Source organism: Hydractinia symbiolongicarpus, chromosome 10 (genome assembly GCF_029227915.1).
Source record: "Hydractinia symbiolongicarpus strain clone_291-10 chromosome 10, HSymV2.1, whole genome shotgun sequence".
NCBI lineage: Eukaryota > Metazoa > Cnidaria > Hydrozoa > Anthoathecata > Hydractiniidae > Hydractinia > Hydractinia symbiolongicarpus.
This window is the reverse complement of record NC_079884.1, coordinates 9,460,903-9,474,640: the sequence shown is the minus strand read 5'-3', so window position 1 is coordinate 9,474,640 and position 13,738 is coordinate 9,460,903. Positions and strand designations below refer to the sequence as shown.

Here is a 13,738-nt window from a genome sequence, read left to right as displayed (position 1 = left end):
TTGATGGTAAAATAAACTTTTACAGTAATGCTTTAGTCAACTTTATTCAAGATTATTCCATTTAAGTGGAAACTTTTTTTTTCTAATGTAGTATAAGATTTAATCCTTCCATATTCTTCCATTGTGTTTATTAATTTGTGTATTGCTAATTTTACTAAGCATAATGTTATCACAGAGTGTCAGCTAATTAGTAAATCTTGTGTCAGAAAATCTTTTTTGTCTGAATGTTTTTTTTTAGATGAACTTCTTTCAAAAGAGAAACAACAACAAGCACTTCAAAAGAAATTTAATGATCTTGAGAGTGTTTGTGATTCTTTAAATGAAGAAAAGAAAAAATGGTTACAAGAAGAGACAAAGCTTAATGAAAAGATCAGCAAACTTAAGAAATCTCTACGACTGAAAGTGGATGAATTAGCTACTAAGAATCAAGTTGTATGTATCATCTTTTAATGTTTCTCCTTACTTTTTTGTTAATTTTAAAAAGACCAAAACAAAAATTATTTTGTATCACTTTGCAGCTAGAAAGTCAGGGAGCAGAATTAAGCAAAGCTTGCGAGAAGCAATACAAACTTGAACAGGAGTTAGCATTTCACAAATTAGATGCAAAGTTTGATGAATTGTGGGTTCCATGTGGTGACGACGATAATTTAGTAAGTGCATTAGTTAAGTTAGTTTCCCTATTGTGAAGTCTTGATGTTTTATCACTGTTTTCCTTTAATATAAATATTAGAGAATTTTTCATTGCCATATGGTCACAAGTATCAAAAATAAAATGAGCATTAAGTTCTAAACTTTAAAAGAGATCTTTAAATTTGGAATTTGAAATATTTTAGTGTCTCATGTGTTATCATTAATTCATCTACTACTTTTGTATGATTATAGATATTTGAAAGTGAATATATGGATAGTGGTGAAAGTACTTATATTGGAAAAGCGAGATATAAACAAACTCAGATTGCTAAAGACAATGTCGTTTTGTCTGATGATCAGTCTTTAAGATTGGTATCATTTATCAACAGATTAGATCAGAATTCATTACAGAAGAACGAAGTACTGTGTAATGCACTATTAAAAGCATTAAATATTGACTTGACTGAAAAACAAAGGGAATTACAAGATGGTAATACACCAATGGCAGTTATTTATATTTTTTTGTTAAATTTTATAGTGTAAATACTGTCCACACTACAATGGGTTACCTTCAATGCTATCATTTTTACATAGACTGCACAACAAACACAGTTATCTAAAATAAGAGTTTCTCTGGTGTGGGCTGATTAAAGTGGAGAGATAATTTAAGAGTGCATAGTTTGGTAGTTAAAGGTAACAGATTGTGAACAAAAAAAGTCAATTCTGGTTTTCTCATGGGCACTTTTTGAGCATGTCCTAATGAAGATTTGTGCTAAATTAAATTATTTTATTATACGCATGTAAGACACTCCTAATAAGGTATAACATGCAACCACATTATATCGTGTCACCCATTTATTTTGTTACTAATTTAGTTAATGAGGAAATCAGGAATGCTGAAGAGATTTTGGTAGCTAAAAAACAGGTAGCATTTGGTAATTTGTAATTGCACAAGAAACATATTTCACAAATATTTTCCACATATATCTGACAAACTTATTTTTTAGGAATTAAATTCTCCTGAAAATACTATTTCTGCACACCTAAAAACAAGAACACATCAGGTAAGGTTGTTAAAGATCACAGTAATGTATTTTTAATTTTTATTGTTTTTATTATGTAAATATACATCATATTGTTTATAGTACTTTGTATAAATGTAGTTTTTGGAAAAAATTGTCATGTATTGCATTATTTCACTTGCATCTCACTGATCATGCATGGAAGCAGTCGTTAGTTTTGTTTTAGAATTGATTCTTTAAGTAGTAACATAACTGTAAGTAATTCCCTGTAAGTTCTGTGTAAAATTCAAAACAGGTAAATTCACCCAGGAGTAAGAAACCATTCCCATTATGTTTCCAGGTGGTCCCTAGTTACCCACACATGAGATGAAATCAACTTCACTCTAAGTTGTTTTGCCTCAAAGTTATAACTGCAATGCAATAGCTGCAACTAATTTAATTAAAAAAAATCTATCTAATTTATTAAAATTCTGACGTAACGTTAAAATAGGTAATCTGCTGGTTAGCAATTCAGATATGCTTTTTTGCTTATGAAAAGTGCATGTCCAAATTGCCCCTCACAAACACACTCTGCATATTAATATAAGAGATTATCTAATTATCAAGACTCATCCATGTATGCAGCAAATAACATGCATGTTTGAATTTAATAGTTTTGCTTAATTCATCAGTTTGTGACTTTGACAGCATCAGATTGAGTTGTATTGGCTTGTTTTCCATCTAGTAAAAGATTTCATTTTTTCATTATGGTACAAAGTATTTTAAAGAGCAATGTGATGTAGTTAGTAATCCCAATCATTCCGTTGACATTGATGGCATTAAAACTTAACAATTAGTAATGCAAATAAGTGTACAGACTGTTTACGTAATTAGGCTGGTGACTTAAAGACTGCCATCACTGAGCTAGAAGAGAAAGTTAAGGAATGTGAACAGGCGTTGCATTATAAAGAAGATAAAATTGATGGATTGAAGTCAGCTCTGGAAAACACAAGCAAAGATGACCCAAAATATGTAAAAGTTTTTTATCATTTTATTAAAACTGCCATTGTTTTGTTTGTTTGTTTGTTTAAGCTTTAAAACCTTTTGTATTATTTTAGAATGTGATAAGCAAAGAACTTTTCAAAGCAGAAAAAGAATATGATAACTCATTGACACGGTTAAATGAGTTGCATCGTTTGTTAGAAGATGCGAACTCTGAGTTGATAAAATGTTTTCAAGATATCAAAGATATGGAACGACAACTACAAATGGGTTAGTTTATTTTTCTCTCTTTAAATTTATTTTGAATTCAGGTTGTGTGTGCATTAATTTACAGTTTGTCATTTAATCTACATATTTTACTGACTGAAGCTAGCTTGCATGGATTATAAGCAAATTCTAACATAGATTTAGCGAAGTTACAGTTGCCAGACAGAAAGATTTTAGGATAGAATTTATCAAAGGATATGGATGAGTATGTTTACTTGTAGGTGTCAATGAGAATACTGCGCCTGACAAGGCCCAGCTTAAAGATTCACTCAGAAAGTATGAAAATAAAGTAGAAAAAATTAGCAAAGAGAATTCGCATTTAAGAGATGTTGTTAAAGGATTGGAAGATGAGCAAGGATTAAGGGTAGAAGAAGTTGCAGGTAATTTTTTACTTTATTACAAACTAGTTACGAGCCTGTAAAAAGATTTACAGAAGTACATAAATCAGAAAATTCAAGGGAATTCATCCACTCTGTCTCGTAGCACCATCTCCATAGGCAGACGGCAAGCTTTGGGATAAGATTTGACAATAATGCCTTTTTAGCAAAAGGAAAATTAAATCAGTTAGAGTTTGTGTTTTTTAATTATTTTAAAATTTTTCTTTTAGAAATAAACCTTGTTTTTAATTATTATCTGTTTTGTGTACAAATTGTATACAAATTCTTCTTTATTCTTTTAATGTGAAATATAAAAGATAAAGAATTTAAAATTGCATAAATTAATCCCAAAATTTCTCTTGTATTGTTTTCTCTAAATAAAATGTTTTCAAAAATCAACTTTAACCTGTGGGAAAAGAACACTGCCAGTTTGGGTGTGTCAAAATGTGTGAGTCAAAACCAAGTAGTGAATTTTTTGTGATCATCTTAAAGTTACTAAGTTCTGTTGCATTAAAAATTATGAGAATAGACTCTTAACAGAGACTACACAAATTTCTATACAAATTGTTATAGCGTTAAAATGTGCATTGGAGAAAGAAAAGGAGGCAAGACTTGAAGCACAAAATATGGGAAGAGAAAAGCTAAAACAATGTGAAGAACTAACTTTGGATATAAATAAGGAGAAAGAAGAAATGGTGCTTTATTTAAGATTTATTACTTTTTTTGTTTGCTGCTATTGTTGTGTTGTTTTGCTTGTTTGTTTATTTATTTTTTTGTTTTAAGTTGCATATCAGAATGGAAAATTATAGTGCTGCGTAAACTTTTTTAATTTCTAGGAAAACATGCAGCTACACTCTGCATTGAAAGAATTAAAATCAACTGTGGCCTCAAAAACAGCCCAGAAGAATGAAATTTTAAACTACATAAAAGCATTGACTAATGATTTGTTCAGTGGATCCAAGTTAACTAAACCAACACAGATTAAAGAAAAACCAATGCAAGCAGCTTTACAAAATCTAAGAAGCTGTTTGGTTGATTTAATAAAAAGTGTAAACAATCTTAAGCAGCAAATAAAGGACATTTCTCACAAGGTACGCACTACTGTGTTACTTAACTAGCAAAACTCTTGGAAATGATTTTATGAAGAGTAATCTAGGAAATAAATTTTATTCCTTTCATTTATAAAGCGTAATATTTGTTTATGATGACTTTTTGGTGCTGACTTGTTAACATAACATAGACACTTTTTATTCAATACAATAATTAACTTTTTATTGTAGAACAAAGAATTAAAAGAGGATTTTCATGAGATTCAGAATGAGTTACTGTCTACAAAAGAAAATGTTAAAGAAGTAAATTATGTTATTCATAAGTTTTTAAATACTACAGTTTGCTATAATGTTCTGTTACTAGTCCGGAGGCATTGTTTTGCAACCAGGTTTATGTAAACTGGGAATTGTCAGAAATTAAATAAGGAAAATTCGGATATACTTGAAAACATTTGCCTTGCATTTACTCTATACAGATTCTATTTAGGATAAAAATGTTAAAACTATTTTTAAATCAAATTTAACCCAGAAACACCGTTTTTTCAGCATTTAACAGATGTCTTAGGCAGGCAGCCAGTAAATTTGACATAATAATACAATTTTTTCATCCTCTCTAAGCTCTATTTAGTGGTGAAAGTAGATTTTTGTTAGAGTGGCTTCACTTCACAAATTTCACTTGAGGTTAATTTTTGTTCCTTTTGTCAACTTGTTCTTTTTGAAACATATAACTGTACATTAAACTTACCCCTACAACATACTGGATAAATCTTTATAATACGAAATACAGTAGTTATTTAGTTATTTTCAAATATTTATCAATAAAACTTCCTATTAGCATAACATACCAATATTGTTTTTACTGGGGAAGGAGTTTTATGCCACAAAATGCTGCCATAACATTGATGAATTTTTGAACATGGCAACTAATTATATAGAGGTCAAAGAATAAACATATAATTATTATATTAGCTAAAGCATGAAGTAGATCTCAAAGAATCAAATGAAAGAGTGATGAAACATGCTTTGGATGACTTAAAGGAGCAGCAAAGAAGAAACGATGCAAAGGTAAAATCTAAGCAACCCTTTTTCATGATGCTAGTGTCTTCACCCTGTCCTGTATTTTTGTGTTGTCAACTATAGATGCCGTAAAAATTTTGACAATAATGTAATGTATGAATCAGCACAGGATGTTTGGAATTTGATGTGATTCATTAGATTTTAACACAACTTTCAAACCAAATTCATGTAGTTAAGTACTTCGTAGAACAAGTTGTAGTGAACATTAAGTCTGTATTTGTTTGTTCCTGATTAAGATTTAGTTTCTGTAGCCAAGACTATGGAAGAGTTTGAGAATGTTTGAGAGAAAGAATCTGATACCTGCCATTGTCCATGTGTAATTCCATATTTTTTCAAACTTATAAGCATTGGGTTGACTGGAAATGTAGTGGTATGTGAAAAAAAGTCAAGAGCTAAGGTGCAGTTTGTATGGTAGTATGGAAGTCAAATTAAAGAAAAATAGCATTAAGGAAATCAATATAATACAGTGATGGCTATTTATTAGTAATTAAAAGATGTTTTAATTAGTAAAAAGGATATTAATAAAGTGCCATTACTAGGGTAGTGCTGCTTGGAGAATATCTGTCAACCAGTCAAGTATAGAGTATAGTCACTTTGGATTGTATGGGAGTGAGAGTAGGGCAGTAAGAAAGGTCTGAGTTGTTTAGATGGAAATATGAGAATGAGAATGACTGTTCATTAAGAAAACAGGAAAATTTCTAATAATGATGGTGGTAATTAGTATAAGAATAAATAAAGGCCCCAATAGTCCAAGCTAGATGGCTGGTGCATTTCATATAAGTGGAAATTTGTTTTATAGATTTTTTGTTGTTTTAGAACATGGTAAGTCTAAAAGAATATGATGACATTGCAAATGAATTGAAACACCAAATTGAAGTATTGGAAAAACAGAATCAAAGATCAACTCAGCAAATTCGCAAACTTATGGAAAAGGTAAGAATTTCATTTTCTCTTCTTCCACATTATTCAATTTTTAAGATTTTATTCTTATGAGTCTCTGGTATGTTTTTATTCCTTAGAGTTCTAGTGGAAAGAGTACAAGTGGTAGGGATGTAATGTTCCATGATGAGATAAAGAAGGTTCGTGTAAATTTCACTTGCTTACTACAAACTTCATCAATGCATAATATCAATTACCAGGTTTATTCGAAGACGTTGAGGATGAAGATCAGTAGCATCTGGAATTAATATCTTCTGTCCCTCTAATACAGGACATGAAAGTCTTCAGGGGACTTTTATTTCCTTTTTTCTACAGCCTTTGTAAGTCTTGTTGGCACTGTAGTTTACGGCGCCAATGCAGATGTGTGAACAAAGCAGGTTCGCAAATAGCATTTTGCATTGGTGATTTTTTCCTGCTTAAAAATTTTTTTATTCGAAATAATTCTATTACATTTTTAGTTAAAAGAAGAAAATAAGGATGTGCGCCGTTCACTTGCCAAGTCAAAAGAAGAAACAAAATACTGGCAGGACATAACAAAGAGAATTAAAAACCAAACACAAGACGTTGTATGGAAGTTGCTCATTTTAAGATGCATTACATTTTTTGGGTTTTTGCTGACATAATATTTCTGTTCTTAGCTTACCCGGAAGGACAAAGACTATGATGATGAGATGGAAAAAGTTTTGGAAGAGCTTAGGTTTACTAAAACTTATGTTGATACACTTAGAAAAGATTTTTATACAGAGGTGAGTTGAAAATGTGAAAATTTTTTCATGAAGCATTTGTGCATTCATATGGGTGAGTGGCTAATTAATTGCAGGGATTAATATGGCTGGGTGGGTAATTAATTATTTGTAGTATAGCATCCCTATAATAATTTTGATTCAGTTGAATTTGAAGTAAATTAAATATTAAAGTTAGCCAAATAAATACAGTTTAATACCTCAGTAAAGACAAAAAACTTATGTACATCCCCCTCTAAAAACGAAACTGTTTTATTCAGAATTACTATTATCACCAATAGATTATGTGTATTAAGTTTAAATGACATCTCATATATTTTAGAGGGAAGGCTCAAATGTAAATACATTTGACGATGTTTTGCATGGTGTTGAAAGTCGGCTACAAGTATGAAAGCAAATATAAACGCATCGCAAAAGAACTTTTCATTTTTATTATTTTAAAAAATATTTCCCTCTTCTTTTTAGAATTTTGATATTAAAAAAGAAGATATTGGTACTATACTTCGAGAATTAAAGGATATCAAATCATTGATTCATGATATGCACAATTCGTTTCAAACAAATCAGATATTGGATGGTACTTTCGACAGTTTCGAAAAAAGACTTAATAGTCTACTTCAACAGGTATTAACAGTTCTTACTGCATTTCTTTATTTTTCTTTTACTATACAAGGAACAAACAAATTTAGTGTTGTTGATGTCATTTAACAGGTACTAGATGCTAAGAATAAAACGCCAAACAAAGTTGACAGTCAATATCTTGAACCAGTTTTGATGAAGGCAATAGAACAGGTAATTTCTGCTTTATAGTAGCAGTATTGCATCCTAGCCTTTATTGTTTGTAATAGTTATGGTAACAATTAATGAAACAAAACATGCCAAAGGAAGACATACTGAAAATGGTTTTCACTGGTCCCTAATCAATGCATTTCTTTGTCTTTATTTCCAGAGAATAATATGAAAAAGTAAAATTTATTGTGATACTTTAGGAGCATTTGTGAATTGACCACTTCTCTTTTCGTATTAAAAAATACGGATTTCGTATTTTAAAATACGCATATTTTTTAAATACGAAATACAAATTTTCGTATTTTTAAAAATATGCAATTCTATTTTTAAAAATATGAAATACGAATTTCGAATTTTTTAAAAATAGAAAATACAAAATTCTATTTTTAAAGGTAGAACATACAAGTTTCTTATTTTTAAAACAATTATGTGTATCAAATGAGTGGTTAAATAAACTGAATAGAAAAATTATTCAATTTTACAAGTTTATTTTAATAGGCTTTAAATTGGCTCAATTATTTCACAGAGACGTTTTCTTATCATTTTAGAATGATATACGGCAATTTGAAAGCTTCACAGGGATGTTTTCTCGTTATTCTTGTCATTTGAGAATGAAATACGGCAACTTTAAAGCTTCGTCGGGACGTTTTCTCATCATTTTCGAAGGCGTATCTTTAAATACGAATTCCGTATTTTTTGAAAATACAAAATACAGTTTTTAAAAAAATATGCGTATTTTTTAATACGCAATTCGTATTTTTAAAAATACGAAATACAGAATTCCATTGTTTTAAAAATACGAATTTTAAATAGAAATGGTCGATTTTTCTAGAGAGCATCACATTTATACAGTCAATAGCATGAATACAGTATGTCTTTTTAGATTCAGTCACTGAAAGAATCTTTAATTGATAAGGATAGAGAACTTGATTGCTCAAATGTTCCAAGAAATATAATTGGTATGAATTATTCTTCAAAAAATTCATCATATTTAGTCTGGAGTGTAGTTTTGTAGCAATAGGGGAGCTGTGCAGAATAATTTGATATAATCCAAACTTTTAAAATTATTACGTAACATTGCTAATGTCATACATACTGACATTAACAATGATTTCATAATGGTATATATTTACTCATCCTATGGTATACAGCAGTTGTACTAAAGTTAATTTAATGTGTAACCAGTTGAAATCCATCCCACCTGTGTTTGAATATTCCCTTCTGGGATCGATGCCTGTAGGATCAATTTAATACATGCTAGCTTATGGAAAATTGTTATTTTACAGATATACAAAGAAGAGAAATAGCTGAGCTTTTGCATCAGTTACAATTAAAAGAACATGAGCTGCAAAGTATAAAAGCAAGCCAGTTTCATGACAGGAAATCAGGTATGCAAGGTCATAGTTTCACGAGCAGAAGGATTTTATGTGTCCTTGTGTGTACAAATGGAAGAGTTGATATATCAACAACAAAAACTTCTTACAAGAAAAAATTCTTTTACTGCATGAATATCAACAACAAAAATTTATTTTATTGCAGAAATATCCACAACAAAAACTTCTTTTACTGCAGGAATTTCAACAACAAAAACTTATTTTACTGCAGGAATGTTAACAACAAGAACGTCTTTCACTGCAGGAATTTCAACAACAAAAACTTATTTTACTGCAGGAACGTTAACAACAAGAACGTCTTTTACTGCAGGAATTTCAGCAACAAAAAACTTTTTTTACTGCAGAAATATCAACAACAAAAACTTCTTTTACTGCAGGAATTTCAGCAACAAAAACTTATTTTACTGCAGAAATATCAACAACAAAAACTTCTTTTACTGCAGGAATTTCAGCAACAAAAAACTTTTTTTACTGCAGATATATCAACAACAAAAACTTCTTTTACTGCAGGAATTTCAGCAACAAAAAACTTCTTTCACTGCAGAAATATTAACAACAAAAACTTCTTTTACTGCAGGAATTTCAGCAACAAAAAACTTCTTTTACAGCAGGAATATCAACAACAAAAACATTTTTTACTGCAGGAATTTCAAAAATAAAATCTTTTTTTGCTGCAGGAATATAAACAACAAAAACTTCTTTTACTGCAGGAATGTTAACAACAAGAACGTCTTTCACTGCAGGAATTTCAACAACAAAAACTTATTTTACTGCAGGAACGTTAACAACAAGAACGTCTTTTACTGCAGGAATTTCAGCAACAAAAAACTTTTTTTACTGCAGAAATATCAACAACAAAAACTTCTTTTACTGCAGGAATTTCAGCAACAAAAACTTATTTTACTGCAGAAATATCAACAACAAAAACTTCTTTTACTGCAGGAATTTCAGCAACAAAAAACTTTTTTTACTGCAGATATATCAACAACAAAAACTTCTTTTACTGCAGGAATTTCAGCAACAAAAAACTTCTTTCACTGCAGAAATATTAACAACAAAAACTTCTTTTACTGCAGGAATTTCAGCAACAAAAAACTTCTTTTACAGCAGGAATATCAACAACAAAAACATTTTTTACTGCAGGAATTTCAAAAATAAAATCTTTTTTTGCTGCAGGAATATAAACAACAAAAACTTCTTTTACTGCAGGAATATCAACAACAAAAACTTCTTTTACTGCAGGAGTTTCAACAACAAAAACTTATTTTGCTGCAAGAATGTTAACAACAAGAACGTCTTTTACTGCAGGAATTTCAGCAACAAAAAACTTTTTTTACTGCAGAAATATCAACAACAAAAACTTCTTTTACTGGAAGAATACTAACAACAAAAACTTCTTTTACTGCAGGAATTTCGTATCCCCCATTTGCTGCATCTACTCCAATTTATCATGATATTATACATCATTACATCACACCATGTAAATCAGACACAAAAATACCTGTTGACACAACCAATCAAATACCAAGTGATGCAAGACTTCATCAGCACTTCCTTTATGACCAAAATACAGATGACGTCAATGGAAATCCTCTGTATTGTAATATCAAACAGCACGCAACTTATGTATGTTCTTGGTTTTAAGCACAACCTAAATGCTAAGTGTGTTATTCTACTTATACTGTGATTATGTTTTTTAAGGATGAGAGTGGGAATCTTCTTCCAGAATCGATTATATATGATAAGCTCAAAAAATTATCAAAGGTTAGGACCCATTTTATTGCAATGTTTTGATATGAAATAGATACTGACACTTTTGATTTCGTCTATGTAGTTTGTTTCAAGGGCTTTTTTTAATTTTTACTATAGAGTAGAGATGAGTTACGATGGGAATTGAATCGATTGGAGTCTAAGGTAGAAGTTTTTTTCTGATTTCTCTATCTCTGAACTTCAACGTTTTAAAATATTTTCTCTAATGACTAAGCAAAATATATTGACTAACCTCAAAATGCTCCACCAACTGTCTGTTTTTATTCTGTGCTTGTTTATATTTTGTCTTGTTTTTTCCTTTTAGATAGGAGATGCTGTTCTTGAACATTCAATGTCTCGTTACTCTAACAGATACTCTAGTCACATGTAGCAATTATTTTTAATAGTCCTAATCTCACTGCTTCCATAATCTGTCAAACACGGTAACAACAGTTTTTAAAAAAACTTTAGAGGAAAAAACTTTACTCCTTGAGCATTAGAACAAAGTCTTCTCTTTTCTTTTCTTTTCTGCCTAACTGACAACACAATCTTTATTATGGCATTACTCAAACTAAAATTATTATTACATTTTCTAGGTAGAACAAAATTTAGTTTTTAGAATTTAATATAATAATTTAATATTTTTATGATGTGTGATAAAGCTATACTATTTTTTTTGCTGTTGCTCATATTTGTCATCAGAATAATATTAAAGAAGGATTTTTTTTAACCCTGATTTCGTAATTCCAACTGACTGATTATTCGACATACAGATCGATCTACTGACTGACCAACCGACTTGTCAACAAAACCATTGCTTGATTGACTGCAAAGAATAATTGTAGATATAATCTAACTTATATTTTAATTGTTATTTATTTTGTAAATAGGTTTTACTTATAAATAATATAATTTGCATGTGTTTAAAGCTTTTTTGATTTGACTTAAATTTAACATGTGTTGTGTATAAAAAGCTGGGTAAAATTATTCAGTGTTTTATATTATACATGTCTTTTATTTCATTTTTTTATGGTCACATCATAGAAAGGTATACACTTTTCTTTTTATCTTCTCAATTGTTACAGCTCATATGTTCTTGTTTATAATAGAGAAATCTTAACACATTGAAAATGGCTGTTGTTCTTAAATCCCTAGATTTCAAGGGTGTTAGAGGATTTCCCTACAATTAACCTTCGTCAGTTCAGTTTAATGCTTTTTTGACATTGTTCACTGGTCCTAATGGTGGTGGTAAAACGGTAACAAATTTGTTATTGGATTTAAGATCTCTAATCAGAAAGGAGATGGTTACTCATAACAATTTACAGGAATTTTCTCAATTAGAATCTGTATGAACATTTACCAACAACTTAAATTTTAGCATGAGAAATTATGCAATGTCTCACTTCTAAACTTGTACTGCCTTTATTTCAAGGTATTTTAACACCAGAATAATTTACCAGATTAATTTAGCAAGTTGTTCGTATTTTTCTTTAGAGCATCATTGAATGTTTGAATTTTGTTATCAGCACAAACAACCCTCCATGCAGTGACAGTGGAAAAACATTTGTAAATTCAAAGGTTTTGTTATAATTTTTTTCATATTTCATAAAAGTTAGAGAGAATAATGTATACTCATTTCGATACACTTTAAATGTGGTACTAGCTTTTGCATCAATTTTGATGTATCTTTACTAGGAAAGTGTTCCTACGAAATATTTTAATAAGCTTATTTAGTCATCAGGGGCTGATCCAGGTCAATTTGGACATTGGTATACTGATTTTGGGGACATCTTATTTTAGCGTCCAAAATAGATTCTCTGTATTGATTCTCTTTAATGATTCACTGATACGAAGCAATAGAAAAGAATGCTGGTTTGAAGATATTTCGACAGTTTATTGATAGGACTCAACACTTCCGATAGAAGAAGCAACATGCACAGAATATTCTGCTGTAAAAGTTGATCCCGTAGCCCTTTAGCTTTGCCGTCACCTCTGACTAAATATCCTATCCAATGCAAAGGGCTCAAATATTTGGCAGATAATTACGAAGGACTCTCCGTGTGTAAGCCATCTGGTCACGTGCACTTTCATAATCTTGGTTGGTTTTAATTCATATGTGGATTGAGCTACTTCAAATATAGCTTGCTCTATTGTGCTATATCGTTCATAAATTTTGTATTTTTACTGGGAAATATCAACAGTTTTATAGAGGCATTTTGAGTTTCTAATTTTTAGACCCTCTGCAAATTTTGAATCAGTCTTTGGTCATTTATGTAGTAATTGTTTTGTGTATTAAGTATGGGTGCTTAATAAAGGGAAATTAAGCCCTAAAAAAGTGTAATATGAACATTTTGACCATATAATAGTGTTTTTATCAGACCACGTCATTTCAACATACACAGCTTATTATATTCTTGTTATTGATAGGCCTTCATCCAACAGTGTATAACTCTGTTGAATTGTCAACTTTAAAGATAAGAATTCCATGGTGCGTCATTTTAAGTTTAAATAATTAAAAACAGCTTAATTCAAAAAGACTGATACGATTTTGAGTATTTTTTTCATTGTTTTGTCTTAGATGGAGAAGTAAAAATCTGTTTGGAAAAAGATTGTGAAAGTTTGTTGCAACAAAAAATAAGGTACAGGTATTGTTTTGTTTTGCAGTAATGTTTACAGGGGTCTGAATCTGAGTAAACTCATCATCATTATCATCATTCTCGG

At 30.1% G+C, this 13,738-nt stretch overlaps 1 protein-coding gene across 9 annotated transcripts in view; it reads left to right on the top strand.

Annotated features, from left to right (window-relative positions):
* LOC130662715 (centriolin-like) overlaps positions 1–13,738 on the top strand; it is a 44,151-nt gene that overhangs the window by 10,746 nt on the left and 19,667 nt on the right. For 7 of the 9 annotated variants that reach the window (XM_057461630.1, XM_057461628.1, XM_057461625.1 and 4 more), the window contains exons 6-33: positions 239–432; positions 519–650; positions 883–1,120; positions 1,506–1,555; positions 1,638–1,694; positions 2,526–2,663; positions 2,750–2,903; positions 3,122–3,280; positions 3,851–3,972; positions 4,114–4,368; positions 4,558–4,629; positions 5,296–5,391; positions 6,220–6,336; positions 6,423–6,482; positions 6,801–6,908; positions 6,981–7,088; positions 7,408–7,470; positions 7,551–7,709; positions 7,797–7,877; positions 8,758–8,833; positions 9,161–9,262; positions 10,677–10,894; positions 10,970–11,032; positions 11,138–11,182; positions 11,343–12,273; positions 12,512–12,595; positions 13,445–13,505; positions 13,596–13,656. In XM_057461630.1, coding sequence (XP_057317613.1) covers positions 239–432; positions 519–650; positions 883–1,120; positions 1,506–1,555; positions 1,638–1,694; positions 2,526–2,663; positions 2,750–2,903; positions 3,122–3,280; positions 3,851–3,972; positions 4,114–4,368; positions 4,558–4,629; positions 5,296–5,391; positions 6,220–6,336; positions 6,423–6,482; positions 6,801–6,908; positions 6,981–7,088; positions 7,408–7,470; positions 7,551–7,709; positions 7,797–7,877; positions 8,758–8,833; positions 9,161–9,262; positions 10,677–10,894; positions 10,970–11,032; positions 11,138–11,182; positions 11,343–11,408 — 2,933 coding nt within the window. In that variant the 3' untranslated portion in view covers positions 11,409–12,273; positions 12,512–12,595; positions 13,445–13,505; positions 13,596–13,656. The remainder of the gene's footprint in view (positions 1–238; positions 433–518; positions 651–882; positions 1,121–1,505; positions 1,556–1,637; positions 1,695–2,525; positions 2,664–2,749; positions 2,904–3,121; positions 3,281–3,850; positions 3,973–4,113; positions 4,369–4,557; positions 4,630–5,295; positions 5,392–6,219; positions 6,337–6,422; positions 6,483–6,800; positions 6,909–6,980; positions 7,089–7,407; positions 7,471–7,550; positions 7,710–7,796; positions 7,878–8,757; positions 8,834–9,160; positions 9,263–10,676; positions 10,895–10,969; positions 11,033–11,137; positions 11,183–11,342; positions 12,274–12,511; positions 12,596–13,444; positions 13,506–13,595; positions 13,657–13,738) is intronic. The other 2 variants (XM_057461631.1, XM_057461629.1) reach the window with 1 other exon arrangement.